At 46.3% G+C, this 27904-nt stretch overlaps 1 protein-coding gene across 1 annotated transcript; it reads left to right on the plus strand.

The window, feature by feature from the left end:
• Positions 1-14677: 14677 nt before the first annotated feature.
• LOC125544019 (ras-related protein RIC1) lies at positions 14678-18165 on the plus strand. The gene is made up of 8 exons (XM_048707543.1): positions 14678-14904; positions 15339-15411; positions 16546-16593; positions 16694-16741; positions 16829-16900; positions 16985-17140; positions 17234-17337; positions 17861-18165. The coding sequence occupies exons 1-8, from the start codon at positions 14891-14893 to the stop codon at positions 17955-17957; spliced, it is 612 nt and encodes a 203-aa protein (XP_048563500.1). The 5' UTR covers positions 14678-14890; the 3' UTR covers positions 17958-18165.
• The last annotated feature ends 9739 nt before the right edge of the window (positions 18166-27904 follow it).

The raw sequence follows: 27904 nt of genomic DNA on the forward strand, positions 1-27904 counted from the left end.
TTTCATGCTATGGTTAGGTTTACCTTAATACTTTTGTTGTAGTTGCGGATGCTTGCAATAGAGGTTAATCATAAGTGGGATGCTTGTTCAAGTAAGAACAGCACCCAAGCACTGGTACACCCACATATCAAATTATCAAAGTATCAAACGCGAATCATATGAACGTGGTGAAAACTAGCTTGACGATATTCCCATGTGTCCTCGGGAGCGCTTTTCCTATTATAAGAGTTTGTTCCAGCTTGTCCTTTGCTACAAAAAGGATTGGGCCACCTTGCTGCACTTTATTTACTTTTGTTACTTGTTGCTCGTTACAATTTATCTTATCACAAAACTATCTGTTACCACTTATTTCAGTACTTGCAGAGAATACCTTGCTGAAAACTGCTTATCATTTCCTTCTGCTCCTCGTTGGGTTCGACACTCTTACTTATCGAAAGGACTATGATAGATCCCCTATACTTGTGAGTCATCAAGACTCTTTTCTGGCACCGTTGCCGGGGAGTGTAGCGCCTTTGGTAGGTGGAATTTGGTAAGGAAAAATTTATATAGTGTGCTAAAATTTACTGTCACTTGTTACTATGGAAAGTAATTCTCTGAGGGGCTTGTTCGGGGTATCTTCACCCCATCCAGTAGAGCAAAGAGTTGCTCCTCGACCTACTGAACCTATTGAAAATGAAACTCCTTTTGAATTTCCTTCGGGTATGATGGAAAAACTGTTAGCTAACCCTTTTACAGGAGATGGAATAAAGCATTCTGATGAGCACTTAATATATGTGGATGAAGTTTGTGAATTATTTAAGCTTGCAGGTGTACCCGATGATGTTGCTAAGAAGAAGGTCTTCCCTTTTTCTTTGAAGGGAGATGCGTTGATATGGTATTGGCTATGTGATGATATGAGATCATGGAACTATAAAAAGATTGAAGTTGGAATTTCATCAAAAGTATTACCCTATGCATCTTGTTCATCGTGATCGCAATTATATATATAATTTCTGGCCTCGCGAAGGAGAAAGCATCGCTCAAGCTTGGGGTGGCTTAAATCAATGTTATATTCATGCCCCAATCATGAGCTCTCAAGAGAAATGATTATTCAAAATTTATATGCTCGGCTTTCTGATAACAATCGCACCATGCTCGATACTTCTTGTGCTGGCTCTTTTATGATGAAGACTATTGAATTCAGATGGAATTTATTGGATAGAATTAAACGCAACTCTGAAGATTGGGACCTCGACGAAGGTAAGGAGTCAGGTATGACACCTAAGTTTGATTGTGTTAAATCTTTTATGGACACCGATATTTTCCGTAAGTTTAGCACTAAATATGGACTTGACTCTGAGATAGTAGCTTCTTTCAGTGAATCTTTTGCTACTTATGTTGATCTCCCTAAGGAGAAGTGGTTTAAATATCATCCTCCCATAGAAGTAAAAGTAGCTGCACCTATTAAAGTTGAAGAAAAGACTGTCACTTATAATGATCCTATTGTTCCTACTTCTTATGTTGAGAAACCACCTTTCCCTGTTAGAGTAAAGGATCATGCTAAAGCTTCAACTGTTGTTCGTAAAAGCAATATTAGAACTTATACACCTCCTGAGCAAGTTAAAGTAGAACCTAATATTGCTATTGTTAAAGATCTCTTATCTGATAATATTGATGGGCATGTTATTCAGTTCGAAGGTGAAACTGCTAAAATTGCTAAACCTTGTGCTAAAGATAAACATAGACCTGTGGTAGGCGTGCCTGTTATTTCTGTTAAAATAGGAGATCATTGTTATCATGGCTTATGTGATATGGGTGCGAGTGCTAGTGTTATACCGCATACTTTATACGAAGAAATTAAGAATGAAATTGCACCTGCTGAGTTAGAAGGTATTGATGTCACAATTAAACTTGCCAATAGAGATACTATTTCACCAATTGGGATTGTTAGAGATGTTGAAGTCTTATGTGGGAAAACTAAATATCCTGCTGACTTTCTTGTTCTTACTTCTCCGCAAGATAGCTTTTGTCCCATTATATTTGGTAGACCCTTCTTGAACACTGTTAATGCTAGGATAGATTGCGAAAAGAATGTTGTTACTATTGGCTTGGATGATATGGTTCATGAGTTTAATTTCTCTAAATTTAGTAAACAACATCGTGAGGAAGAATTACCTAGTAAGGATGAGATTATTGGTCTTGCTTCTATTGCCGTACCTCCTAGTGATCCTTTAGAACACTATTTGCTAGACCATGAAAATGATATGTTCATCAATGAAAGAAGGGAAATAGATGAAGTATTCTTTAAACAGGAACCTATTCTGCAACACAACTTGCCTATTGAATTTTTAGGGGATCCTCCTCCACCCAAGGGTGATCCCGTGTTTGAGCTTAAACCGTTGCCTGATAATCTTAAATATGCTTATCTTGATGAAAAGAAGATATATCATGTTATTATTAGTGCTAACCTTTCAGAGCATGAAGAAGAAAGATTATTGAAAACTCTGAAGAAGCATCGTGCTACTATTGGATATACTCTTGATGATCTTAAGGGCATTAGTCCCACTCTATGTCAACATAAAATAAATTTGGAAGCAGATGCCAAACCAGTTCGTGATCCTCAACGACGTCTGAATCCTAAAATGAAAGAAGTGGTAAGAAAAGAAATACTCAAGCTTCTGGAGGCAGGTATAATTTATCCCGTTGCTGATAGTCAGTGGGTAAGTCTTGTCCATTGTGTCCCTAAGAAGGGAGGTATTACTGTTGTTCCTAATGATAAAGATGAATTGATTCCACGAAGAATTATCATAGGTTATAGGATGGTAATTGATTTCCGCAAATTAAATAAAGCTACTAAGAAAGATCATTACCCCTTACCTTTTATTGATCAAATGCTAGAAAGATTATGCAAACATACACATTACTGCTTTCTAGATGGTTATTCTGGTTTCTCTCAAATACCTGTGTCGGCTAGAGATCAATCAAAGACTACTTTTACATGCCCTTTTGGTACTTTTTCTTATAGACGTATGCCTTTTGGTTTATGTAATGCACCTGCTACCTTTCAAAGATGCATGATGGCTATATTCTCTGACTTTTGTGAAAATATTTGTGAGGTTTTCATGGACGATTTTTCCATCTATGGTTCCTCTTTTGATCATTGCTTGAGCAATCTTGATCGAGTTTTGCATAGATGTGAAGAAACTAATCTTGTCTTGAATTGGGAAAAGTGCCACTTTATGGTTAATGAAGGTATTGTCTTGGGGCATAAAGTTTCTGAAAGAGGTATTGAAGTTGATAAAGCCATGGTTGATGTGATTGAAAAGATGCCATGTCCTAAGGACATCAAAGGTATAAGAAGTTTCCTTGGTCACGCCGGATTTACAGGAGGTTCATTAAGGACTTCTCAAAAATTTCTCGGCCTCTGACTAATTTATTGCAAAAAGATACACCATTTGTCTTTGATGATGATTGTGTAGAAGTATTTGAAATTCTTAAGAAAGCATTAGTCTCTGCACCTGTTGTTCAACCACCTGATTGGAATTTACCCTTTGAAATTATGTGTGATGCTAGTGATTATGCTGTAGGTGCTGTTCTAGGAAAAAGAGTTGATAAGAAATTAAATGTTATTCATTATGCTAGTAAGACTCTAGACAATGCTCAAAGAAATTATGCTACTACTGAAAAAAGAGCTTTTAGCAGTTGTATTTGCTTGTGATAAGTTCAGACCTTATATTGTTGATTCTAAAGTAACTATTCACACTGATCATGCTGCTATTAAATACCTTATGGAAAAGAAAGATGCTAAACCTAGACTTATTAGATGGGTTCTCTTGCTACAAGAATTTGATTTGCATATTGTTGATAGAAAGGGAGCTGAGAACCCCGTTGCAGACAACTTGTCTAGGTTAGAGAATGTTCTTGATGACCCACTACCTACTAATGATAACTTTCTTGATGAACAATTAAATGTTTTTTTGACAGAAAGACTGTAAGGGAACCCCCTACAGTATAGTTGGTGCAACAACCCCAAATTGCAAGTACCATGCCTTGAACCTGGGTGGGTGGGAAGGCATCAGCCCCTTCCAACCACTAGGCTATGCCTTAGTCTACTGAACAATTAAATGTTATAAGTACTTCTCGTAGTACTCCATGGTATGCTGATTATGCTAATTATATTGTTGCTAAGTTTATACCACCTAGCTTCACATACCAGCAAAAGAAAAAGGTTTTCTATGACTTGAGACAATACTTTTGGGATGACCCACATCTTTATAAAGGAGTAGATGGTGTTATTAGACGTTGTGTACCTGAGAATGAATAGGAATAGATCCTACGCAAGTGTCATTCCGAGTCGTATGGAGGACACCACGCTGGAGATAGAACTGCACATAAGGTATTGCAATCTGGTTTTTATTGGCCTACTCTCTTCAAGGATGCCCGTAAGTTTATCTTGTCTTGTGATGAATGTCAAAGAATTGGTAATATTAGTAGACATCAAGAAATGCCTATGAATTATTCACTTGTTATTGAACCATTTGATGTTTGGGGCTTTGATTATATGGGACCTTTTCCTGCCTCTAATGGATACACACATATTTTAGTTGCTGTTGATTACGTTACTAAGTGGGTAGAAGCTATTCCAACTAGTAGTGCTGATCATAACACTTCTATTAAAATGCTTAAAGAAGTTATTTTTCTGAGGTTTGGAGTCCCTAGATATTTAATGACTGATGGTGGTTCACACTTTATTCATGGTGCCTTCCATAAAATGCATGCTAAATATGATGTTAATCATAGAATTGCATCTCCTTATCACCCACAGTCTAGTGGTCAAGTAGAGTTGAGCAATAGAGAGCTCAAATTAATTTTGCAAAAGACTGTTAATAGGTCTAGAAAGAATTGGTCTAAGAAACTTGATGATGCATTATGGGCATATAGAACTGCATACAAAAATCCTATGGGTATGTCTCCGTATAAAATGGTTTATGGAAAAGCATGTCACTTACCTCTTGAACTAGAACATAAGGCATATTGGGCTATTAAAGAGCTTAACTATGATTTCAAACTTGCCAGTGAGAAGAGGTTATTTGATATTAGCTCACTTGATGAATGGATAACCCAAGCTTATGAAAATGCCAAGTTGTTTAAAGAAAAAGTTAAAAGATGGCATGACAAAAGGATACAAAAGCGTGAGTTTAAGGTAGGTGATTATGTATTGCTATACAACTCTCGTTTAAGATTTTTTGCAGGAAAACTTCTCTCTAAATGGGAAGGCCCCTATGTTATCGAAGAGGTCTATCGTTCCGGTGCCATAAAAATCAACAACTTCGAGGGCGAAAATCCGAAGGTGGTAAACGGTCAAAGAATCAAACATTATATCTCAGGTAATCCCATAAATGTTGAAACCAATATTATTGAAACCGTAACCCCGGAGGAATACATAAGGGACACTTTCCAGAACGTTTCAGACTCCGAAAAGGAATAGGTATGTTGTACGGTAAGTAAACCGACTCTAAAACAATTTTTAAGGCAATATTTCTCTGTCTTGGAATATTTAGAAAAATAGAAAAATAAGTAGCAGCCCGGGAAGGACACGAGGGTGGTGGGCGCGCCCTACCCCTCTGGGCACGCCCCCTACCTCGTGAGCACCTCGTGTGCCTTCCGGACTCTGTTTTCTTGCACGATACGTATTTTGGTCGGTAAAAATTCATTATACAACCTCCTGAAGGTTTTGACTCCCATATCACGCAAACCTCCTTTGTTCTTGTTTCGAGCTATTTTTCTGACAGATCCACGTTATCATGACGGCCCCAAGCGCCTCCAAGGACAAGTTCTTCGATAAGATCATCAACCCTTACCTCACGGAGGTGTTGCGACACCCTCAAACCATTGAGTTGCGTGATGGGTTGCTGCACATCCGTGATGAAGAGGGACCAAAGGGGACCGGAAGCATGGAGACGAGGCTTGAAGCAGTGGAGCAACAAGTTTTCAAGTGCCAAAGGGAAAAATTGATGAGCTTGCCTTTAACTTGGCTCGAAGCAGAGGATCCATGACAAAATTGAGGACAAGTGAGGTCTAAGCTTGGGGGATTGATACGTCCATTTTGCATCATGCTTTTATATCGATATTTATTGCATTATGGGCTGTTATTTCACTTTATGTCACAATACTTATGGTTATTCTCTCTTATTTCACAAGGTTTACATAAGGAGGGAGAATGCCGGCAGCTGGAATTCTGGGCTGGAAAAGGAGCAAATATTAGAGACCTATTCTGCACAACTCCAAAAGTCCTGAAGCTCCACGGAACATCTTAAAATAAATAAAGAAAAATCCTTGCCAAAGATGAAGGCCAGGGGGCCCACACCCTGCTCACGAGGGTGGGGCGTGCCCCCTACCTCGTGGGCCCCCTGGTGGCTCTCCGACGTCCATCTTCTCCTATATGAAGTCTTTCGATGAGAAAAAATCAAAGGGAACTTTTCGGGACGAGACTCCATCGCCACGAGGCGGAACCAATCTAGAGCTCCGGCAGAGCTGTTCTGCCGGGGATACTTCCCTCCGGGAGGGGGAAATCATCACCATCGTCATCACCAACGCTCCTCTCATCGGGAGAGGGCAATCTCCATCAACATCTTGACCAGCACCATCTCATCTCCAAACCCTAGTTCATCTCTTGTATCCAATTCTTGTCTCAAAGTCCGGGATTGGTTCTAGTAGGTTGCTAGTAGTGTTGATTACTCCTTGTAGTTGATGCTAGTTGGTTTATTTGGTGGAATATCATATGTTCAGATCCTATATGCATATTATTACCCCTCTTATTATGAACATGAATATGCTTTGTGAGTAATTACATTTGTTCCTGAGGACAAGGGAGAAGTCTTGCTATTAGTAGTCATGTGAATTTGGTATTCGTTTGATATTTTGATAAGATGTATGTTGTCTAGCCTCTAGTGGTGTTATGTGAACGTCGACTACATAACACTTCACCATTATTTGGGCCTAGAGGAAGGCATTGGGAAGTGATAAGTAGATGATGGGTTGCTAGAGTGACAGAAGCTTAAACCCTAGTTTATGCATTGCTTCATAAGGGGCTGATTTGGATCCATATGTTTCATGCTATGGTTAGGTTTACCTTAATACTTTTGTTGTAGTTGCGGATGCTTGCAATAGAGGTTAATAATAAGTGGGATGCTTGTTCAAGTAAGAACAACACCCAAGCACCGGTCCACCCACATATCAAATTATCAAAGTATCGAACGCAAATCATATGAACGTGGTGAAAACTAGCTTGACGATATTCCCATGTGTCCTCGGGAGCACTTTTCCTATTATAAGAGTTTGTTCCGGCTTGTCCTTTGCTACAAAAAGGATTGGGCCACCTTGCTGCACTTTATTTACTTCTGTTACTTGTTGCTCGTTACAATTTATCTTATCACAAAACTATCTGTTACCACTTATTTCAGTACTTGCAGAGAATACCTTGCTGAAAACCGCTTATCATTTCCTTCTGGTCCTCGTTGGGTTCGACACTCTTACTTATCGAAAGGACTACGATAGATCCCCTATACTTGTGGGTCATCAACTATCATCATGTATGGGGGAGGATGCATTGCGGTTGTGTGACGCCCCAAGACCAGAGCTTCAGATGCCTTACAGGGTTTCCGAGTTTCGTTGTGTGTTTCGTTTCGCCTGTTGCATTCTTCTTTGCATCGTGTGCATTGCATCATGTCATCATGTCATTTCTTTTTCTTAACTCAACTAAATAAATTGCATGGATCTTCGGTCCATTTAAATCGAGGGAACTCACATGGTGATTTCTCTATATAACATATCCTCCCAATATTTTAGGGAGCTATTATAAAGTATTCCGTTAATTTGGAATTATCCGCAACCCACTTGCTAGATAAATCCTTGACCTTTCCTTCTTCCGGTTTTCGACTCTCAACTTTGTCGATAATTCTTTTACCTTATTCCGGAGCTCCACCAAAAAAAACCTCAACATTTTTGGACCTCCCTATCACCTACTTCCTATGCAAAACCATTTGAATTAAATTCAAATTAGTTCGTTTCAAACTTCACCCATGTGTTCATTTCCATTTTTCTTGGATCAGGCTCATTTTTGTGACTCTGAGAAAATTTACTTCATGTCAAAACTCCACTGCAACCCCTCTCGGCCTTTCTTCAAGTTTCTTTTCTTTTATATAGTTAAAAAAATAAGGGAGAGAGAGAGCTTAGCCAGCAGGCCTCTCTAGGCCCAATCCTCCACCCAACCGGGCCTCCCGCGCCGGCCCACCAAGGCCTCCCGCAGTCCAGCCACCGAACCCTAGTGCTCCCTCACCCGATCCCCACTCCCACGATCCCATCGCTCTCCCTCGCGCCGCAACAGGAGAGTTTCGCTCTCCTCGATCTCCCTCTCGCACCGCCAGAGTCTCTTGCTCTCTCCCCGATCTCCTCTCTCCTCTCGTTCGACCCCGCACGCAAGAACCCTGCGTCGGCCTCTCTCTTCCCTGCGACCAGCGCCGCGCCTTGTGGTCGCCGTAGCGCTGCACCGGTCGCCGTTCGTCCCCTCACCCGCGCCCAGGGTCCTCTCCCTGCTTCCTTGTGCTGCAGCTCGTAGGAGGCGCGAGCTCTCGCAGGCATAGCGCAAGGGAGGAGCCCCGACGCCCGCGCACCCCTGCGTTCCTCGCGGCCCCGCTCCGCGGTCCTTCCTCCTTGGCAGTGTCCAGCCCGAGGAGCTCCGCCCAAGCCTCGGCCCAGCGCCGCCACTCGTCGACTTCTTCTCCTCCTTGCTGCTGTTGGCCTCGACAAGGCCAGCGCCTTCTCCTCCTTGCCTCGTCCGCGCTGGAAGCGGCCTCCCACTCCCCAGCATTGTCGCCGGCCACCCCAGCATCCCCAGCACCGCTTCCTGCTGGTCACCTCCACCCCTAGACCCGCTAGTCTTCCTCGTCATCGAGCTGTGCGCCTTCTCCTCGCCCTGCCCCCATGTCCAGTGCATGCGCCATCGCCTCCTTGCTGCTGCCCGCCTGAGGTCTTTTCGTTTTGCTGGGTTTTGGATTGGCAAGAACGACACGCCAAGACCCGTACCCGGACCGTCAAGCACCTTCTCCGAGGATTTTGCCAAGTACCATGACATGACGACCCTCGAACGCGTCAAGTACCTCTTCGCAAGACCAAGTTCCTCTACGATATGTGTACGACTACCGACGCCGAAGACCTATGAACCAAAAACTTCAAGTTCGACTACCGTCACAAGGACGAGACCGACAAGTCCGAAGACCGCCAAGTACCCCTTCGAATCCTTCAAGACCGTCAAGTGAACGACTACCATCGCTCCAAGATCCGAACGGCTACGACGACATGAACATCTGCGGAACGTTTATGATTACACGATGAACCGCCAAGGCCGGCTACAACCCTTGTACCACTACTATCGCCAAGTACCACGACGACCGAAGCATAGTACCTCTACGTTTGCCATGTACATCGACCGTCACCGAAGACCCATGTAGCACTAACGCCAAGTTCCCCTACCGTCCCCTTGGAAACATCGAATGCGTCAAGTCCTTCTCTGAGACATGTACCACTACTTCATCTACCGTCGCGAGAACGCCTACTTCCACTACGTCCCATCGAACCTGAACCCCTCCGATAACACACGCTTCGAAGGTATAACCATCGAGACGACGCCCGTGAATGAACGCATGTGTGTTGTATGAAATGCTCGCGTTTGCACCGTGCCCGACATGTTTTCTTGCATGTTCCCCGTTGTCACACCGTCGTCTCGTGGGACACCCGTTTGCCGGGATCACCCCACCATCCTTGCATGACATGCTCCCGTCACACTCGCTTTTGCACCGGCATCTCAATCGAGTTACCGGAACCGATATGTTGTTGTGGCATCATTTTTGGATTCGTTGTTGTGGCATCCCTTTTTCTTTCCACCACGGTGACAAATGCTTCATAATGCTCTTGTCAACTCTTAATAAAAAATGCATAAACTTGCACATGTTATCCGCATCATGATAACAACAATTAAAATGTTTAAAATTGTTGTTTGCTTTAAATTGCTAATGCATATGGGGATTTACCGGATTTGTTGTTTGTTATATCCGGCCCCATTTAAATTGTTTAGATAGTATAGTTTTGTTATGCTTCACCTCTTGCCATGTTAACCAACATTTAAATTTGTTGAGTACCTAACCGGGAGAGAACTAAATAATTAATGTGGTGTTTCGTCAATATGCAACTCGTTGCATATTGAGCTCCACTTAATTTGTAGGATTGCTTGTGCACCTTGCCATGCCATGCATATTTAAACCGGACATGCATCATACATGATTGTGCATCATGCCATGATTATGTGATGGTTGTTTACTATGTTGTTTGCTTCTTTCCGGTGTTGCTTCTTCGGGTTAGTTCCGATAACGTCGCATTTGTGAGGATTCATTCGACTACGTCCGTTTGCCTTCTTCATGGACTCGTTCTTCTTCCTTGCAGGATTTCAGGCAAGATGACCATACCCTTGAAATCACTTCTATCTTTGCTTGCTTAGTTGCTCGCTCTTTTTGCTATGCCTATGTTGCGATACCTACCACTTGCTTATCATGCCTCCCACATTGTTAAGCCAAGCCTCTAACCCACCTTGTCCTAGCAAACCGTTGTTTGGCTATGTTACCGCTTTGCTCAGCCCCTCTTATAGCATTGTTAGTTGCAGGTGAAGATTGGAGTTGTTCCATGTTGGAACATGGATATTTTGTTGGGATATCACAATATCTCTTATTTAATTAATGCATCTATATACTTGCTAAAGGGTGGAAGGCTCGGCCTTATGCTTGGTGTTTGTTCCACTCTTGCCGCCCTAGTTTCCGTCATATCGGTGTTATGTTCCCGGATTTTGCGTTCCTTACACGGTTGAGTTATAATGGGAACCCCTTGATAGTTCACCTTGAATAAAACTCCTCCAACAAGGCCCAACATTGGTTTTACCATTTGCCACCTAGCCTTTTCTTTCCCTTGGGTAGGCCTGCCCAAGGGTCATCTTTATTTAACCCCCCCGGGCCAGTACTCCTCTGAGTGTTGGTCTGAAATGGGCAGCCTGCGGGGCCACCTCGGGGCAACTTGAGGGCTGGTTTTACTCATAGCTTGACCTATCCAGGTGTGCCATGAGAATGGGATATGTGCAGCTTCTATCGGGATTTGTCGGCACATCTGGGTGGCTTTGCTGGACTTGTTTTACCATCGTCAAGGATGTCTTGTAATCGGGATGCCGAGTCTGATCGGATTATCTTGGGAGAAGGAATATCCTTCGTTGACCGTGAGAGCTTGTGATGGGCTAAGTTGGGACACCCCTGCAGGGATTTGAACTTTCGAAAGCCGTGCCCGCGGTTATGGGCAGATGGGAATTTGTTAAAGTCCGGTTGTAGAAAACCTGAAACTTAACTTAATTAAAATGCATCAACCGCGTGTGTAACCGTGATGGTCTCTTCTCGGCGGAGTTCGGGAAGTGAACACGGTGTTGGAGTTATGTTTGACGTAGGTTGTTCTAGGATCACTTCTTGATCATAGTTTCTCGACCGTGCTTTGCCTTCTCTTCTCGCTCTCATTTGCGTATGTTAGCCACCATATATGCTAGTCGCTTGCTGCAGCTCCACCTCATACCTTTTACCCTACCTATAAGCTTAAATAGTCTTGATCGCGAGGGTGTGAGATTGCTGAGTCCCCGTGACTCGCAGATACTTCCAAAACCAGCTTGCGGGTGCCGTTGAACCATGTAGGTGACGCAACCAAGCTCAAGGAGGAGCTCGATGAAGATTGTGTTCGCTATGTTGTTCTGTTTCCAGTTGATCAGTAGTGGAGCCCAGTTGGGACGATCGGGGATCTGTGTAGCATTTGGGGTAGTCTTCTTTTATTTTGGTTCCGTAGTCGGACCTTGATTGTATTTGGATGATGTAATGCTTTATTCATGTAATTGTGTGAAGTGGCGATTGTAAGCCAACTATGTATCTCTTTCCCTTATGTATTACATGGGTTGTGTGAAGATTACCTCACTTGCGACATTGCTTTCAATGCGGTTATGCCTCTAAGTCGTGCTTCGACACGTGGGAGATATAGCCGCATCGAGGGCGTTACAAGTTGAGATCAATTTGCAAAGGAGGAGGAGGATCAACCTTTGTGGCAAAGATCTCAAGAGACTTGTCTTGTGATGCGTCTACTTTTTCCTTATACACATTCCAATGCAATTGGGAGGTGATGGGCATACTCTTTAATCGGGACTTTACTCCCAATCCAACGTCATACCTCCCAATAAGCTTAACCACGGCATTTGAGTCATTCCAATGTAAAATGCTTCTCACTTTAACTACAAAATCATCAAAGCTTGGACTTGTGTCAAAAACCATAGCCTCTTCCCCTTCATCGTCATTTCCAAGCATAAATGTCGACTTGTCCAAATAATGAACATTTACGAGCTTATGCATCTAAGAAATTGGAAACAATATAATCAATCCATATATGTCCTCCAACCAACACAAATGGACAAATGAACTAAATTTTGCATAAATTGGACAAGTAACTACTATTCATACTAAAGTTAACCTAATCATTAACCCTAACCCTAACCATAACCCCTATAACCCTAACCCCCAACATAACCACCATAACCCTAACCCTAACACTAACACCTAACATAACCATAACCCTAACCATAAATGCATCATAAATGCACACAACAACATCAACACATAGGGTTTGCAATAAATTGACCAAATCAACACAAAAAAAGATCTCAACCAATCAAAAGGAGGGAGAATGGGGGAGGTACCTTGGGTGATGAAAATGCTCCGGATCCACCGATGAAATGTCAAGCAAGTGGATCTAGGGGGGTTGTGAGGGGGAGAGAGGGGGGAGAGGAGCTGAGCATGGGAAAGAAGATGACTGGGGAAAAAGAGTGGTGGTGGGGCCCACAAACCAGCCCCTCCCCACCTTATCCACCACACAGGACCCTACCGCCAGAGGGTCTGGCGGTAGGCTTCAGTAACCTACCGCCGTACCCGATGGTGGTAGGCCCTTTTCCACGTCAGCGCCTGCCAACGGCCGTCAGTCACCGTCAAAGGACCTACCGCCAAAGGGGACGGCAGTAGGACGTGCAACCTACCGCCAAACCCCCTGGCGGTAGGCAAAATGGTTAGATCCCGAAATATTTTCGAACGGGATCAGATCCTGATTTTGTTTGCAAAAAGGGTCAAAACACGAAATTTTCTCCCAAACCGAGGTGGTTCCGCCTGAGGGCATGTACAATGCATAGCCTCAAGGTGATGCCTCACATGCCATGTAGGATCGAATATGGCGTAAAGTAGGTTCGGATAGGGAAGCGGGATCCTCTTCAGGAGGCGGGTGCTTGAAGAGAAAAAGTGTGGTCCGGTGACAAAAGCTGAAAATGTTGGAGTAAAAAGTAGAGATGCATGTGTACTAAAGTCTTTATTTTCTACTCCCTCCGTTCCTCTATATAGTGCGCATAACTTTTTTACCCATATGCCAATATGTAGTGCGTATTAGCTACTTTGGGCGCTTTTGGACGAAACTAACCCCGCAACAGCACTCCCGCACGCAACGCTAGCCTTTATCCCCTTCCTCCGGTTTCAACTCCACGGCGGCGGAGATTTCAGGAGATGGAGGACGGCATCTCCGGCATCTCCGCATCCGCCTCCAACGTCGCTTTGTCCACGGCCGGCGCATCCGGTGTCGTCGCTTCCGTATCTAGCGTCGTCGCGTTCGTATTCGACGCCTTCGCTTCCACGGCCGAACTCCGGCGTTGTCGCATCTGCTACTGGTGTCTCCGCCTCCGCATACGGCGTCGTCGCGTTCGCATCCGGTGCCTCCGCGTCCATGGCCGGCCTCCGGCGCTGTCACATCTGCTGCTGGTGTCTCCGTTGCCACTGTGCCCCTGGCCTGCATCCCGGACAATGAGCTCCAGCACGAGCCCACGGACGCCGGGGAGCAGGGTCACCAGCTGCAGGAGCTCGGCGCGCGTGTGGAGCTCGTCCACCAGCCGCCAACGCACCCAGCAGTCGTGCCTCGAGTTTCGTCAGCAGCGCGCGTGCACACGACATCATGCACCTCCTGCCGCCACCGTTGTGACTGAGCTCGCCGGCACACGGGTCCGCCGCGTCGACCTAGAAGCTCCCGCCGCGCTGCTCTACCATTTCCTGAACGTGCAAACACTGTTCCGCCAAGTCGGCGTGAGCGCGGCCACCTCCACACCGTGCACGCCATCGCGTGCCATCCTCTCAGCTCCCGTTCCTCCTTCGACGAGTGACGACTCGCCGCGCACTGGCGACATCGTGCTCTGCATGAAGGGCACCTCCATAGATTCCCCGCGTGGGCCATGCGAATCGGGAAACGCCCGCACCCGACGCCCTTCATCTACAATGCCCAGCCTCCTGCTTCTCGGCGCCGCGCTGATTTCAGAAGAGAGGATTGAGGATAGAAGATGAATATGACATGTGGGACAGATGTCAGTGAGAGCAGACTATGATCTAGGGCGGGATTGATATTTTCCCGGTGCGCCAAATTAGTCCAGGATAAGGTTAGGGTACAGATTTCAGGGATTTAGAGATGGAGGTTCAATTCTGACGAGGTCTACGAGTTTAATAAGGTTTAAAACAGATTTACTCCCAAACAAGCCACCCCGGGTGGTCGCGGAGTCTACGTGTGTGACCGTGGCCTGGACTCCACGAGACGAGACGTGCCCCACTCGACAACCCAGAGACCCTCCTTTTTTATTCGCTCACCTTTCCTCTCCCCACCTTCTACCCCAATTCTCACCTTTCCTCTCCCTCGGTCGTCGCCTTCGCCTCCCGGGAAATCGCCTGCCGCCTCGTCTCCTAGAAACTCGCCGCCGCCGTCCGCTGCCATGAATCCCGAATAGTACGCACCTCCTCACTCCCTCTCGTCTACCTACCTTGTTAGAGTTCTGGATGGAATCTGTCAGTGTTGGGTTTTGGAGGCGACCGATCTCGCCCTCGGGTGTGTCCGATGGCCACCGATTCGTGCTCCTCTCGTGGATCTGCGCCCTCGCTGGACTTCACTTGTACGATCGCGGATCTAGTTGTATTATGTTCCATCCATGCCGGAAATAGCAGATTCTCGGATGCGCTCATCTTCGTCCCGGCCCACCGGATTACGCCACCGTTATCTCGGTGCCCCTACTGAGTGCTTCTAGTTGTTGAAGTTGGGGCTTTTTTAGTCTCGTTTAGATGTGTCTTCTCCTTGGGTTGTTACTTCCACTTGTTAGTAGCATGTATTATTAGCTTGTCTAGATGTGCAAAACCATGCGATGAGATGCTTGCGTGACTATGCAGTGACTACCTCTTCAAGCTGCTGCTCATTGGGGACTCGGGCGTGGGGAAGTCTTGCCTGCTGCTGAGGTTTGCGGTAAGGATTGCTCCTTTTCACCATCTCTTTGAGTAAACTTATTTCATGTAGATGCAGTGTGGTAGGGCGCCAGAAAACATAGAGATACTTTTTCTTAATTTGAATGAATGCACCTCTCATACAAAGCACCAAGTTACTATTCATACACAATCAAATGTTAGGAATCTGTAGCAGGGATGAACACCACAAAAGTGGTTAGTAAGCCATATTTTTTCTCTTGCTTGTTGTTCTTGCTGCCCATTTACCCTGTCAGTTTATAATAGCTATTGCTGTGCTAAATGACTGTTAGGGATGCCATGCTATGAACAAGGTTTGTAAAAACAATAGTGACCGCGTTACATTGTGTTTTATTCAACTCCTTTACCCATTTGATTCCGTTTGGAAAGTGGAACCCAAACAACAACTTAAAATGCTGGAAGATTATTTTCCCAAATGTTGATTCTAGTGTAAGATTGCCATTTTCTTCTCTGTGTTTGCTCTGTGCTCCAACGTACCTCTCACATTTGGCTTTACCAAAAAGTTATGCAGAGCCTGTCGGGGGCTAACCAAACACAGACGACATGTTACCCTTGGCTGGACAGCCATTATCTTATTTAGCAAAAAAATTCTCACGGAATATCACACTTTCCAATGCATGTCTAAACAACCCCCTTTACCAGAATTAGAAAACTTACCATCATCTTGGGCTTTGATCTCCCCGCAGTTTCAGAGAAAACTACTAACCAAATATAGTATTAAATCAATTTCTAAATTTTGTGAATAATCTAAAATGCATTGTAATTATTTGCCTTTTGACAAGTTACAAATGTTTTGCCTATTCCGTCTCTCTCATAGTATCTACTAATTCAGTACTCAAGTTAAGGATATTATTTGCAATATGAAGTATATTATATTGTTAATGTCAAGTAAGCAGAGCCTAGCATGTGTTGCTAGTTGCTGGAAACTAGCAAAGACCAACAGTTTTGTAGGCTCTCCATATTTCTCTCATCTTTAGCAGCATTCGGTGTGGTCATCCAAGAGCATCTAGCACAAAACCTTCTAGAGAAGTGTTGATATTCTGAATCAACTTCTGTGAACTTGCTCAGCCTTTTTTCCGCTGCAAGAAACTGATGATCTTACTGACCACATTTACAGGATGATTCATATCTGGAGAGCTATATCAGTACTATTGGTGTTGACTTCGTAAGTTGATTCCTTTGCGAGCTTACTGAAGTTAATTTTCTGTATAGCATGCGCACGTGCCCCCTGTTGTATATCCTTTTCACTGTCTTTGACTTGCTAGAAAATCCGCACCGTTGAGCAAGATGGAAAGACGATAAAGCTGCAAATTGTAAGTAACCCATTGTAGAAAGTTCTACATTGTCCTTACAAGTTAGAAGTTTCAGCTCTGATTTTTCAACATGTTCTTAACCTTCAGTGGGATACTGCTGGACAAGAGCGATTTAGGACCATCACAAGCAGCTACTACCGTGGTGCCCACGGCATCATTGTGAGCTCTGTTCAACATTTGTCATTATATATATTGACTAGATTAACACCCATGATTCATAGTATTGTACCTTCTGTTGCACAGGTTGTGTATGATGTGACTGACCAGGAGAGCTTCAACAACGTCAAACAGTGGCTTAATGAAATTGACAGGTATGCTAGTGAAAATGTGAACAAGCTTTTGGTGGGGAACAAGTGCGATCTAGCTGAGAGCAGAGTGGTTTCTTACGAGGCTGGCAAGGTAATTGTTTGTGCATCCATTACCCTTTTATGTAGTTCCTACATGTGATGCGATTAATTATTAAAATCACATACTTGTGAATGCCGATTGCAGGCCCTTGCCGATGAGATCGGAATACCATTCCTGGAAACCAGTGCCAAGGATGCAACAAATGTGGAGAAGGCATTTATGACCATGGCTGCAGAGATAAAGAACAGGTGACAATACAATTCATATTCTACACCTCGGGCTGTCATACCCATTCTGGATATACATGAATGAAACTAGTGTTACACAGACACAGTAGATATGCATGGAAGGAAGTCTTCTTGTAGTGATAACTATTTGGCTCATCAAATCCATCTTATACCCCCTCCCCCCCCCCCCCCCCCCCCCCCCCCCCCCTTTCCTAAATATGAGTCTTTTTTAGAGATTCCAATATAGCAAAATGAATGAATCTACACTCTAAATATGTCTATATACATCCGTATGGTGTATGTATTGAAATCTCTAGAAGGACTTATATTTAGAAACGGAGGGAGTAGCTACAAGTGTTATGCTGACTCAGCAGTAACACCATTTTTGGAGGTACTAAATTTTGAAAGCCACAGCAGTTTAAATCTAGTGCCAGTGAATCTGATTTGAAGTGATGCACCATGATATCTGGTTCTGTTATATTTACATGAATAGGTGTATAATAGGCGTTAAATCTTAATTCTCTTTGCTACCTCTTTTGAACAGGATGGCAAGCCAACCGGCTGGAAATGCCAGCAAGCCTGCCACCGTGCAAATGCGGGGTCAGCCTGTTGCCCAGCAAAACGGATGCTGCTCGTCTTGATCAACACTCAAGATCACAGTAGTGTTCTTGCAAAACTCAGTTGGTTGTTCTTCCCCTGTAAATTAAGTGTACTACTATCATGCCGTCTGTTGGAAGAAGTGTCATGCCCCCTAACTACAACAGTGCAGCAGATGCTGTGGCCTGTTTTAGCTGACTGTTAATATTGCTATTTTAATGTGTCGTTTAATATTCACCTTGGTTTGGTTAATGTTTCATGTCTCCATGCTTTGAAGTTCAATGCTGGTGACAGTATTGCGACGGTGAGTGGTCATAAATTCACCTGGCATTGTATTCTCAGGGAAGACATATTTGCTTCTATCCGTGGAATGCTGCTTTTCGAAGACCACTTACGGTGCAGCTGTTATGTTTGGTACCTGCTTGCTCAGTTGATTGTTAAACAGCAAATATTGTATCTCGCATCCGTAAACACTGTTATATAATGTAGATTTTGATAAAATTCACTGCCTAGCACCGTTGATCGATGGCTGCCGCTATCGTGGCCGTGTCACAAAAGCTTGCTATAAAAACCTAGCTGCATGCTTGCTCGACAGTGGCATGGCTCCAACATTGCTGTCCTGTCTCCCCCGGCTGGCTATAACTACGGCCCATCCAGTTTTTCCACACTATTCACGTGCCTCTCTTATCGCGTGGCTTTACAAAAACACTGCTGCTTGCACACCTGCAAAGATGGCCGTGGTGCTGCACATCCCTAGTCCTCGCTCCGGTATTGGCTGGGCCCAACGCCTTGCCCTCCGAGACCTGGGCGTAAGGGTTGGCGACTACATGCATACGGCGCAACAAGAGTAGGACAAACTAGGGCGTAAGAGTAACTCCAACGCCACCCCTTGACTCAAACTGTCCACGCGTGTTTGAAACGAACATAAAAAGACGACTCAATGCGTCGATGAAAATGGATCAGCGTTTACTTTTTGACCGTGTGTGACCCATTTCAGGCTCAAATTTAGGTCGTGTTTGCGGCAGGGTCCTCTCGAGTGGCTGAGGGGGGGGGGGGAGCAGTCGTGCTGGAAGCTAGCCGCCCTTGCTTGCTCAGGTCATGGTGGCTGTGGCGACGGCGGGTGCGTGGAGGCTTACCTAGGCGGCGGCGAGGCCCTTGCTCGCTCAGGTCATGGTGGCTGCGGCGACGGCGGCTGCGTGGAGGCTTACCTAGGCGGCATCGAGGCCGGGAGAGGAAAGGGTTCGGTCAAGGAGGAACCCTAAGGCACTGGGGACATGTTTATAGAGCGTGGGGAGGCACTCCGGCCGTCAAATCATCGAGGCGGCCGACGTGGCTCCTCTGGATGGTTTGCCGTATAGGTAGAGGACGACCCTCTGGCGCGTGGGCTGGATGGGCTGCTGCTGTGTGGGTTTTGGTCCAGGTGGGTTGCGTCTGGAAGAGCAACACAGGAAGGCCCATGACGCTGGCTAGGCGAAGCCCTTTTCCTTATTCTTTAATCCTGTGCTTTCTAAGTCACAATTATAGAAAAGAAAAGGCCAGGGAGCTACATGAAGAATCTGAGGAAAGTAAAAAATATACCCGAGCTCCTGGAAATATGCACCATTTGATAAAATTGCTTCGGACCTTTTTTAGAGGTAGAAAAATAATACAAGTTTGAACTAACCAAAAAACTCCAAAAATGATGAAACTTGACAGAGAGGTATAAGACATGGTGCAAGATTTATTGGCAAAACATTGAACATTAATGGAGAAGGGAAAAATGGCACTTACATCAAGGAAGGAATAAGAAGGAATGGGGAGGTGATGATGCATGGGTCAAATGCATAGGCAAGCAACATTACAAACATAGTGCAAGCACAACGAGATGAATACCACAATGCACATGGTGAGCATGAAGAATGCAAAATGACAAGAGGCACAATGCAACATAACAATGATGAGCATGGCAATGCAATAAGCCAACAAAGCAACACAAGATGACGCCATAAAAGATGGAACCCGCATGGAATTGATCAAGACAAAGGTTGGGTATATTACAGAATGGGGCCCATCACTCTTGGGGTGTTACACCTCTCCGAGATCTAGGAACGAAAGAAATTGGGATATTCAGAACGGAGATGATCCTCACGTTCCCAAGTTGCTTCTCGGTCGGAATGATGTGACCACTTTACTTTGAGGAACTTGATGGACTTGTTGCGAGTTTTGTGCTCGGTTTCTTCAAGAATAGCAATGGGATGCTCACAATAGGATAAGTCTTCTTGGAGGCCTCTTCGAAGTTGATAGTGCGCTCGGGTATCTTGAAGCACTTGCAAAGTTGTGACACGTGAAACACATCGTGCACATTTGAGAAGTTGGAAGGGAGCTCGAGTTGGTAGGCAAGGTCGCCTCTTTTGCTAACAATTTTGAAAGGACCCACATATCTTGGGGCAAGCTTCCTTTGATACTGAAACGTTGAGTGTCCTTCATGGGAGATACTCGGAGATAGACATGGTCTCCAATCTCGAAAGCCAAGTCATGGTGCTTGCTATCGTAGTAGCTTTTCTGGCGCAATTGCGCAACTTTGAGGTTCTCACGGATGACTCTACACATATCTTCAGCTTCTATGATCAAGTCATTGCCAAGAAGTTGACGCTCACTGGTCTCGAACCAGTTGAGAGGAGTGCGACACTTTCTTCCATATAGAATTTCAAAAGGGGCCTTGCCCGAACTTGCTTCGAAACTGTTGTTGTAGGAGAACTCGGCAAACAGAAGGCAATCTTCCCACTTCATGTCGAAAGAGAAGACACATGCTCTTAGCATATCTTCGAGGATTTGATTGACCCTTTCGACTTGGCCACTTTGTTTGAGGGTGAAAGGCTGTGCTGAAACGGATCTTGGTACCCATTGCTTCCTGGAAGGAGTCCCAAAACTTGGAAGTGAAGATACTTCCATGATCTGAGGAGATCAATTGAGGAATCCCATGCAACAAGATTATTCTAGAGGTGTATAGCTCTGCCAACTGAGCTACAGTGATAGATTCTTTGATCGGAAGGAAGTGAGCCACTTTTGTGAGTTTGTCAATGACAACGAAGATAGCATCATTCCCTCGCTTGGACTTGGGAAAGCCGGTGACAAAGCCCATTTTGATACGATCGAACTTCCACTCGGGAATAGGTAGGGTTGGAGAAGTCCTGCTGGACGTTGATGTTCTGCTTTCACTCTGTGACAGACATCACACTCATTCACAAATAGGGCAATCTCCCGCTTCATGCGAGTCCACCAATATGTTTGCTTGAGGTCGAGGTACATCTTGGAACTGCATGGATGTATCGAGAGGAGGGAATTATGAGCTTCATTCATTTTGACCTTCTTGAGATCACCTTTTGGAACCACAATCCGATCCTCGAAGAGCAAGTATCTCTGTCATCAATGCGATAACACTTGTATTTGGACATGCCCTTGGCAACACCATCTTTCACCTTCTTCACCATAGTATCAAGGAGTTGCGCTTCACGAATCCGATCCTCCAAAGTTGGAGTGAATTGAAGGTTGGCAAGAAAGCCTTGAGGAACAAATTGAAGGTTGAGCTTCCGGAATGCTTCACAAAGGCCGAGCTGGAATGGTTTGAGAATTAAGCTGTTGCAATATGCCTTTCTGCTGAAAGCATCTGCAATGACATTGGCTTTGCCTGTAGTGTACTCAATGCTTGGGTTTTACTCTTGAATCATCTCAACCCAACGAGTTTGCCGGAGGGTGAGGTTGCGCTGAGTGAAGATATATTTCAAGCTCTTGTGATCAGTATAGACTTCAACTTGTCTGCCCAACAATAGATGTCTCCAGGTGATCAAAGCATGGGCAACTGCCGTCAGCTCAAGATCGTGAGTGGGGTAGTTCCTCTCATTTGGCTTCAACTGCCGAGAAGTGTAAGACACAACTTTCTTGTCTTGCACAAGAACACCACCAACACTACAAAAAAAAGACACATCCGTGACATTTTAGGCCGAACGAAATTTTTTCCTGTCATATTTATGACACTTCTATGACGATAATTGTGACAAAACCCGGTATCATCATAGATGTGGTGGGGTCCTACTTCTATGACAAAAAATCATGACAGAAAATGGGCTTTTCATCCTGGACGGGCCGGAGACGCAGCTGCATGACATTCTTTGGGCCGTCCATGACGAAAAAAACCGTGGTAGAAGCGAGGGCGAGGAAAATATCGGGGTGTTCCCGGTTACAGTGGGTGGTCGGGGCCGAGCGATGCGTGTTTCTCTCATACACGCACGCGCGTGGGTGCGAGGCGTTGGGCTCTAACTGAACCCGAGCGAGGCGTTGGGCTCTAACTGAACCCGAGCGATTGCACTGCAGGCTGCACGTTACTGAACCCAAGCGATCGATCGATGGCTGTTAACTGAACCTGATCGAGCGATTCCTTCGCTACTGCTGCTAACTGAAGCCGATCGATGCTACCTCTGGATGAACAGTGAGCATGCTGGGGGGTTTGGATGAACAGTTCCCGGTGGGGGTGGATGAACAGGACCCCGATCGATCGAGCCGGTTGGGGCTGGATGAACAGGACCCCGTGGAGGGCAGGATGAACAGGACCACCCCGTGGAGGGCAGGATGAACAATAGACGGTGGAGGGCTGGATGGACAGTAGCCCGTGGAGGGGTGGTTGAACAGGAGCCTGTGGAGAGGGCTGGTTGAACAGTAGCCGGTGGAGTAGCGCGCGGTGGAGGCTGGATGAACAGGAGCTCGTGGATGAACAGTCGCAGGTGGAGGCTGGAGGAGGTCGACGGTGGATGAACAGTAGCCCGTGGAGGCTGGAGGGGGTCGACGGTGGAGATGAACAGTATCCCGTGGAGTCCCGTTTTGCGGTACGCCACACCCCTCCCGATGAACAGGACCCCCATTTCGACCGTAGCGCTCCAACACAAGTCCGTTTCCTCCGTTTTGCGGTATGCCACACCCCTCCTGATCATCAGGACCCCCGTTTCGACCGTAGGAGGTCCGTTTCCTCCGTTTTGTGGTACGCCAGACCCCTCCCGATGAACAGGATCCCGTTTCGAACGTGGCCGGTCGAACACAAGGCTGTTTCCTCCGTTCTGCGGTACGCCATGCCTCGTTTCCATCGATTGTTCCGTCCAAGCCCTCCTGATGAACACGACGACGCATTTTGTTTCGACCCAGCTGGTTGGCTCCCCATGAACACGATGACGACGCTGTTTCTCCGTTCCGACCCAGCCATGTACACAGCCCTGGCCGTACGTACGCGCGAGTAGGCGTGTGAGACCCTGCCCGTATGTACGTACGTGGCCGTATTTACTTTTTTGCACCCTGGCCGCTGTATGTACGTGTACATGTTACGCGCGCGCCTCTGCTACGGCACGTGCACGCCTGTACATCGACTAGTATGTACGTACACGTTCGCGACCAGAATGACAACGCTATGTACGCTTCGACCAGGTGGGTCCCGATTATCAGGCACTTCCTTGCATGCGAAGATGTAGCTGGTGGGTCCTAACAGTCAGGGGGGCGAATCGTTTTTTTTTGCCCGGACGCACTTCCTTGCGTGCGAAGATGTAGCTGGTGGGTCCCAGCAGTCAGGGGAAATGTTTTTTTCACGAAATACGGTGGCCCATCCGGTGGGTCCTCGCTGTCAGGTAGAGGAATATTTATTTTGCGCGTAATAAGGAGGCACTTCCTTGCTGTGGCTGTGGACCCAGCTGCCAGCCTCTACACGTACAGTCCACGTCCGATGGAAGCCGTTCCTTGACCACGTTGACCATGTCGCGCCGAGAGCACCCGGGCAGTGGACGACGACGAGGCCTAGGAAGGGGACGACGCGGAGCCAGGGAAGACGCGGCAGTGGATGCCCACGTGTAGAGGAGTATGAGGGTTCACTGGTTCGCTGCGGTGTGAGGCTGCCGTCGCTGCAGAATAACAGGGGGTGTGGGTAGGTAGAGGGATGGCCTGGCCAGCGGTGGGAGTAGTAGGGGGCGGTGAGGCCTCAGCCGCATCTCAGCCGGCCACGGGAGGCAGGAGCACGAGGCACGACTGGCGCTGGTTTGGGCGGCTGGAGCAAGAAGACCAGAGGTTGAAGAAGCACTACGGCCGTTGGATGGGCATCGTACAGTCAGTGGAGCTAGAACGTGCATATTGACTAAGTTGACAAAGCCCTCCGTCCCCATCAACTTAGTAGGCCCAGAAGTCAGCCTCCCACTATACTGGGTCCCAGCTAGCAGGGGGAGTATTCATTTTTTGTGCATAATAAGGAGGAACTTCCTTGCGTGCGAAGATATAGCTGGTGGGTCCAAGCTATCAGCGGCGGTAACGTTTTTTTCGCGAAATACAGAGGCCCTTTCGGTGGGTCCCAGATGTCAGGTGGAAGAATCATTATGTTGCGCGTAATAAGGAGGCATTTCCTTGCATGCGGTCGTGGACCCAGCTGTTAGCCTCTCCACGTACAGTCCACTTCAGATGCATGTCGGTCGTTGACCATGTTGACCAGGCCGCGCCGAGAGCACCAGGACGGTGGACGACGGCGAGGCCTAGGAAGGGAAGGACACGGAGGCAGGGAAGACTCGGCAGTTGTTTCCCACGCAGAGAGAAGTATGACTGTACGAGGGTTTACTAGTTCGTTTGCCATCGCCGGAGAATAACAACAGGTGTGGGTGAGTAGAGGGATGGCTAGGCCAGCGATGGGAGTATGGTGGGGCGGTGAGGCCTGCGCGGTAGCACAGCCGGCCGCAGGGAGGAGGGAGCAGGCAGTCCCGCCGCCGCTTGTTTGAGTGGCTGGAGCAGGAAGAGCAGAGATTGAAGAAGCACGACGGCCGTTGGATGGACATCCAACAGTCACTGCTTGTGCGTCAACCACCTTTTTTAGGAAAGCCTCAAATCTGTGGAAAACATCATACAACCCATCTCCCATTATTTCTAATAATTTACAGCCCATTTGCTAATTCTTAAGGTTTTTTTGGAGCTCATATTCTTTTTGTTAGCATTACAGCCCATATTATGGCCACGTCTAAAAAATTATACGAAATTTTGCATATTTCGGTGCGGCCCGAACTGTTTTTAATCCCGAAATTTCGAGTCACATTCAAACTGATTTTAAAAATAAATGTATATCAATATAAAATCCAACAAATTGTTCACGCATAAAAATCAATGTAATTTAAAATCTTGAAATGAAAAAAAGAAATTTGAAACTAATTGCCGGTTTGATGTGTTTTAAAAATGTACAACCCATTTCTCATTACTGATAGGCCATTTTCTCGGCTAGCCGAATGAAGCTCTCCTCGTCTTGAAAGATTTACAGCCCAACAGGCCTGACAAAGCGACTTACGTGGCAAATCACAAAAAAACTGGGCTGTGGCCGTGGACCCAGCTGTCATCCTCTCCACGTACAGCACTCTTCCGATGGAAGTCGGTCGTTGACCACATTGACCACGCCGCGCCGAGAGCACCAAGGCGGTGGACGACGGTGAGGCCTAGGAAAGGGACAACGCGGAGCCGGGGAAGACGCGACAGTGGATGCCCACGCGGAGAGGAGTACGAGGGTTCACTGGTTCGGCTACGGTGTGAGACTGCCATTGCCGCAGAATAATAGGGGGTGTGGGTGAGTGGAGGGATGGCCTGGCCAGCGGTGGGAGTAGTATGGGGGCGGTGAGGCCTCCGCGGCAGCACAGCCGGCCACGGGAGGCAGGAGCAAGCGGCATGACCGACGCTGCTTTGGGCGGCTGGAGCAAGAAGACCAGAGGTTGAAGAAGCACTAAGGCCGTTGGATGGACATCGTACGGTCACTAGAGCTAGAATCGTTCATATTGACTAACTTGACAAAGCCCTCTATCCCCGTCAACTTAGTAGGCCCACAAGTCAGCCTCCCACTGTGGTGGGTCCCAGCTGGCAGGGGGTATTCATTTTTTGTGCAAAATAAGGAGGCACTTCCTTGCGTGCGAAGATATAGTTGGTGGGTCCGACCTGTCAGCGGAGGGAACGTTTTTTTCGCGAAATACAGAGGCCCTTCCGGCGGGTCCCAGATGTCAGGTGGAGGAATCATTATTTTGCACATAATAAGGAGACATTTCCTTGTGTGCGTCCGTGGACCCAGCTGTCAGCCTCTCCACGTACAGTCCACTTCCGATGGATGTCGTTTGTTGACCACGTTGACCACGCCGCGCCGAGAGCACCAGGGCGGTGGATGACGGCGAAGCCTACGAATGGAATGACACGGAGCTGAGGAAGACACGACAGTGGCTGCCCACGCGGTGGAGAGTATGAGGGTTGTCTGGTTCGGCTGCCGTCGCCGGAAAATAACAGGAGGTGTGGGTGAGTAGAGGGATAGACAGGCCAGGGATGCGAGTATATGATGGGGCCGTGAGGCCTGCCCGACAGCACAGCCGGCCACGGGAGGCGGGAGCAGGCGGTTCCAATGGCGCTGGTTTGGGCGGCTGGGGCAGGAAGATCGGAGACTGAAGAAGCACGATTGCCATTAGATTGACATCTAACGGTCTGACACTGGTAGAGTCGATTGTTGACTAAGTTTCTTTTTTGATAAACCTTGTGTACACATGAACTTAGTAGGCCCACAAGTCAGCCTCCAAATCTATGGCAGACAGCATAGAGCCCATTTCCTATTTTTTAATAATTTGCAGCCCATTTGCTAATTCTTAAGTAATTTATTACATCCCATTTTCTGCCCAGGACCATGGTGAAAAAGTTCAACCTTATTTTGCATATTTTGGTGGAGTCCGAACTTTTGTAATCCCGAAATGATAAACATTTTTTAAGAACTTATTGATTTGCCAAAAAAATCATTTTTTAAGCAAATAAGACGTGGGACAATTGAGTCGGTTTAAGGGAAAACCAGTGGTAAAAAAATAAGTGTTGGGAGGGAAAACAACAACAAAAATAAGGATGTAAATATGAAAAGTGAATTTTATGTATTTTCAATATAATGATACGTGTATATGAACTAGTAGAACTATATGTAGAAATTAGAAAACGGATGTAGGACATGCGTTTCAAGAGGAAAATAGAACTGGGCTGTGTGTTTGATTCAGTAAAAAAAGTGCATGCGGATGTTGTAAGGCAAAATATAACTAACGCTGGCGGGCCAGAGGCCGGTAGATACCTGCTGGATCTTTATGCCCCGTTGTCATCATGGGCTGGGCCTGTTAAAAACAAAACCAAGGCTGGGCAGTCTACAACCCAGTTGAAACTTGCTTGCCCTGAAAAAACAATATATGTGCTCAATAAACGAGAGAATTCTGCAAGTACAGACTAATAACTGAGATACAACAGGGATATTGTTTTTTCATCATGATAATAAGAGCATGCACTTGTTTCGAAAAATTTGGAGAACTGGGAATTCGAACGGCAGGTGCTTATGCTACCCATCAAATAAAAATCAGCTGCCTGAAAATTCATTTCGAAACAAATGATTCAGCTTTATATCCACGTCGACCCTCGGCATGATGGTTGTAAGAAAATGCCAAGTTCATACCAAAAGATCGTTATTAACAATACCAACTTGCGGATGACAAGGTAGTTCAAGTACCAATACCGAACTAACTTATAATCTTCTTAGTCCTGGCCCTAGTGTTCATCTGGTAGAAAATCTTGCAGAGGACCAGCTCCCGCTCCTTCTCTTGCTCCAGGTCCCCGAGGTGGTACTGGTGCATCATCCAGTTGGTCCTCTGCTGGTCGAAGTTCTTGTTGGTGTGCAGCACCAGAACCTTTTTGCTGCCCGTCTGCCGGCCGTTGACCATCACCGGCAAGGTATTGCCGATGTTGTGCCACATCGCGTGCATGTCGCACTCCGAATGTATCTTGCGATGCGTCCACGTGCCCCTTTTGAACGCCCTGGAATTGCACTGGAAGAAATGCTTGCTTAGGCCTCAAGGTGCTCGATCAGCTCCTGATCCATGGGATCGAACTTGACGCCAGCCGACAACACCGACCAATCCTTCTTCGACTTGCATGGGTTAATTCCAGTTATATGGTA

This window comes from Triticum urartu, chromosome 3 (genome assembly GCF_003073215.2).
Source record: "Triticum urartu cultivar G1812 chromosome 3, Tu2.1, whole genome shotgun sequence".
NCBI classification, from domain to species: domain Eukaryota; kingdom Viridiplantae; phylum Streptophyta; class Magnoliopsida; order Poales; family Poaceae; genus Triticum; species Triticum urartu.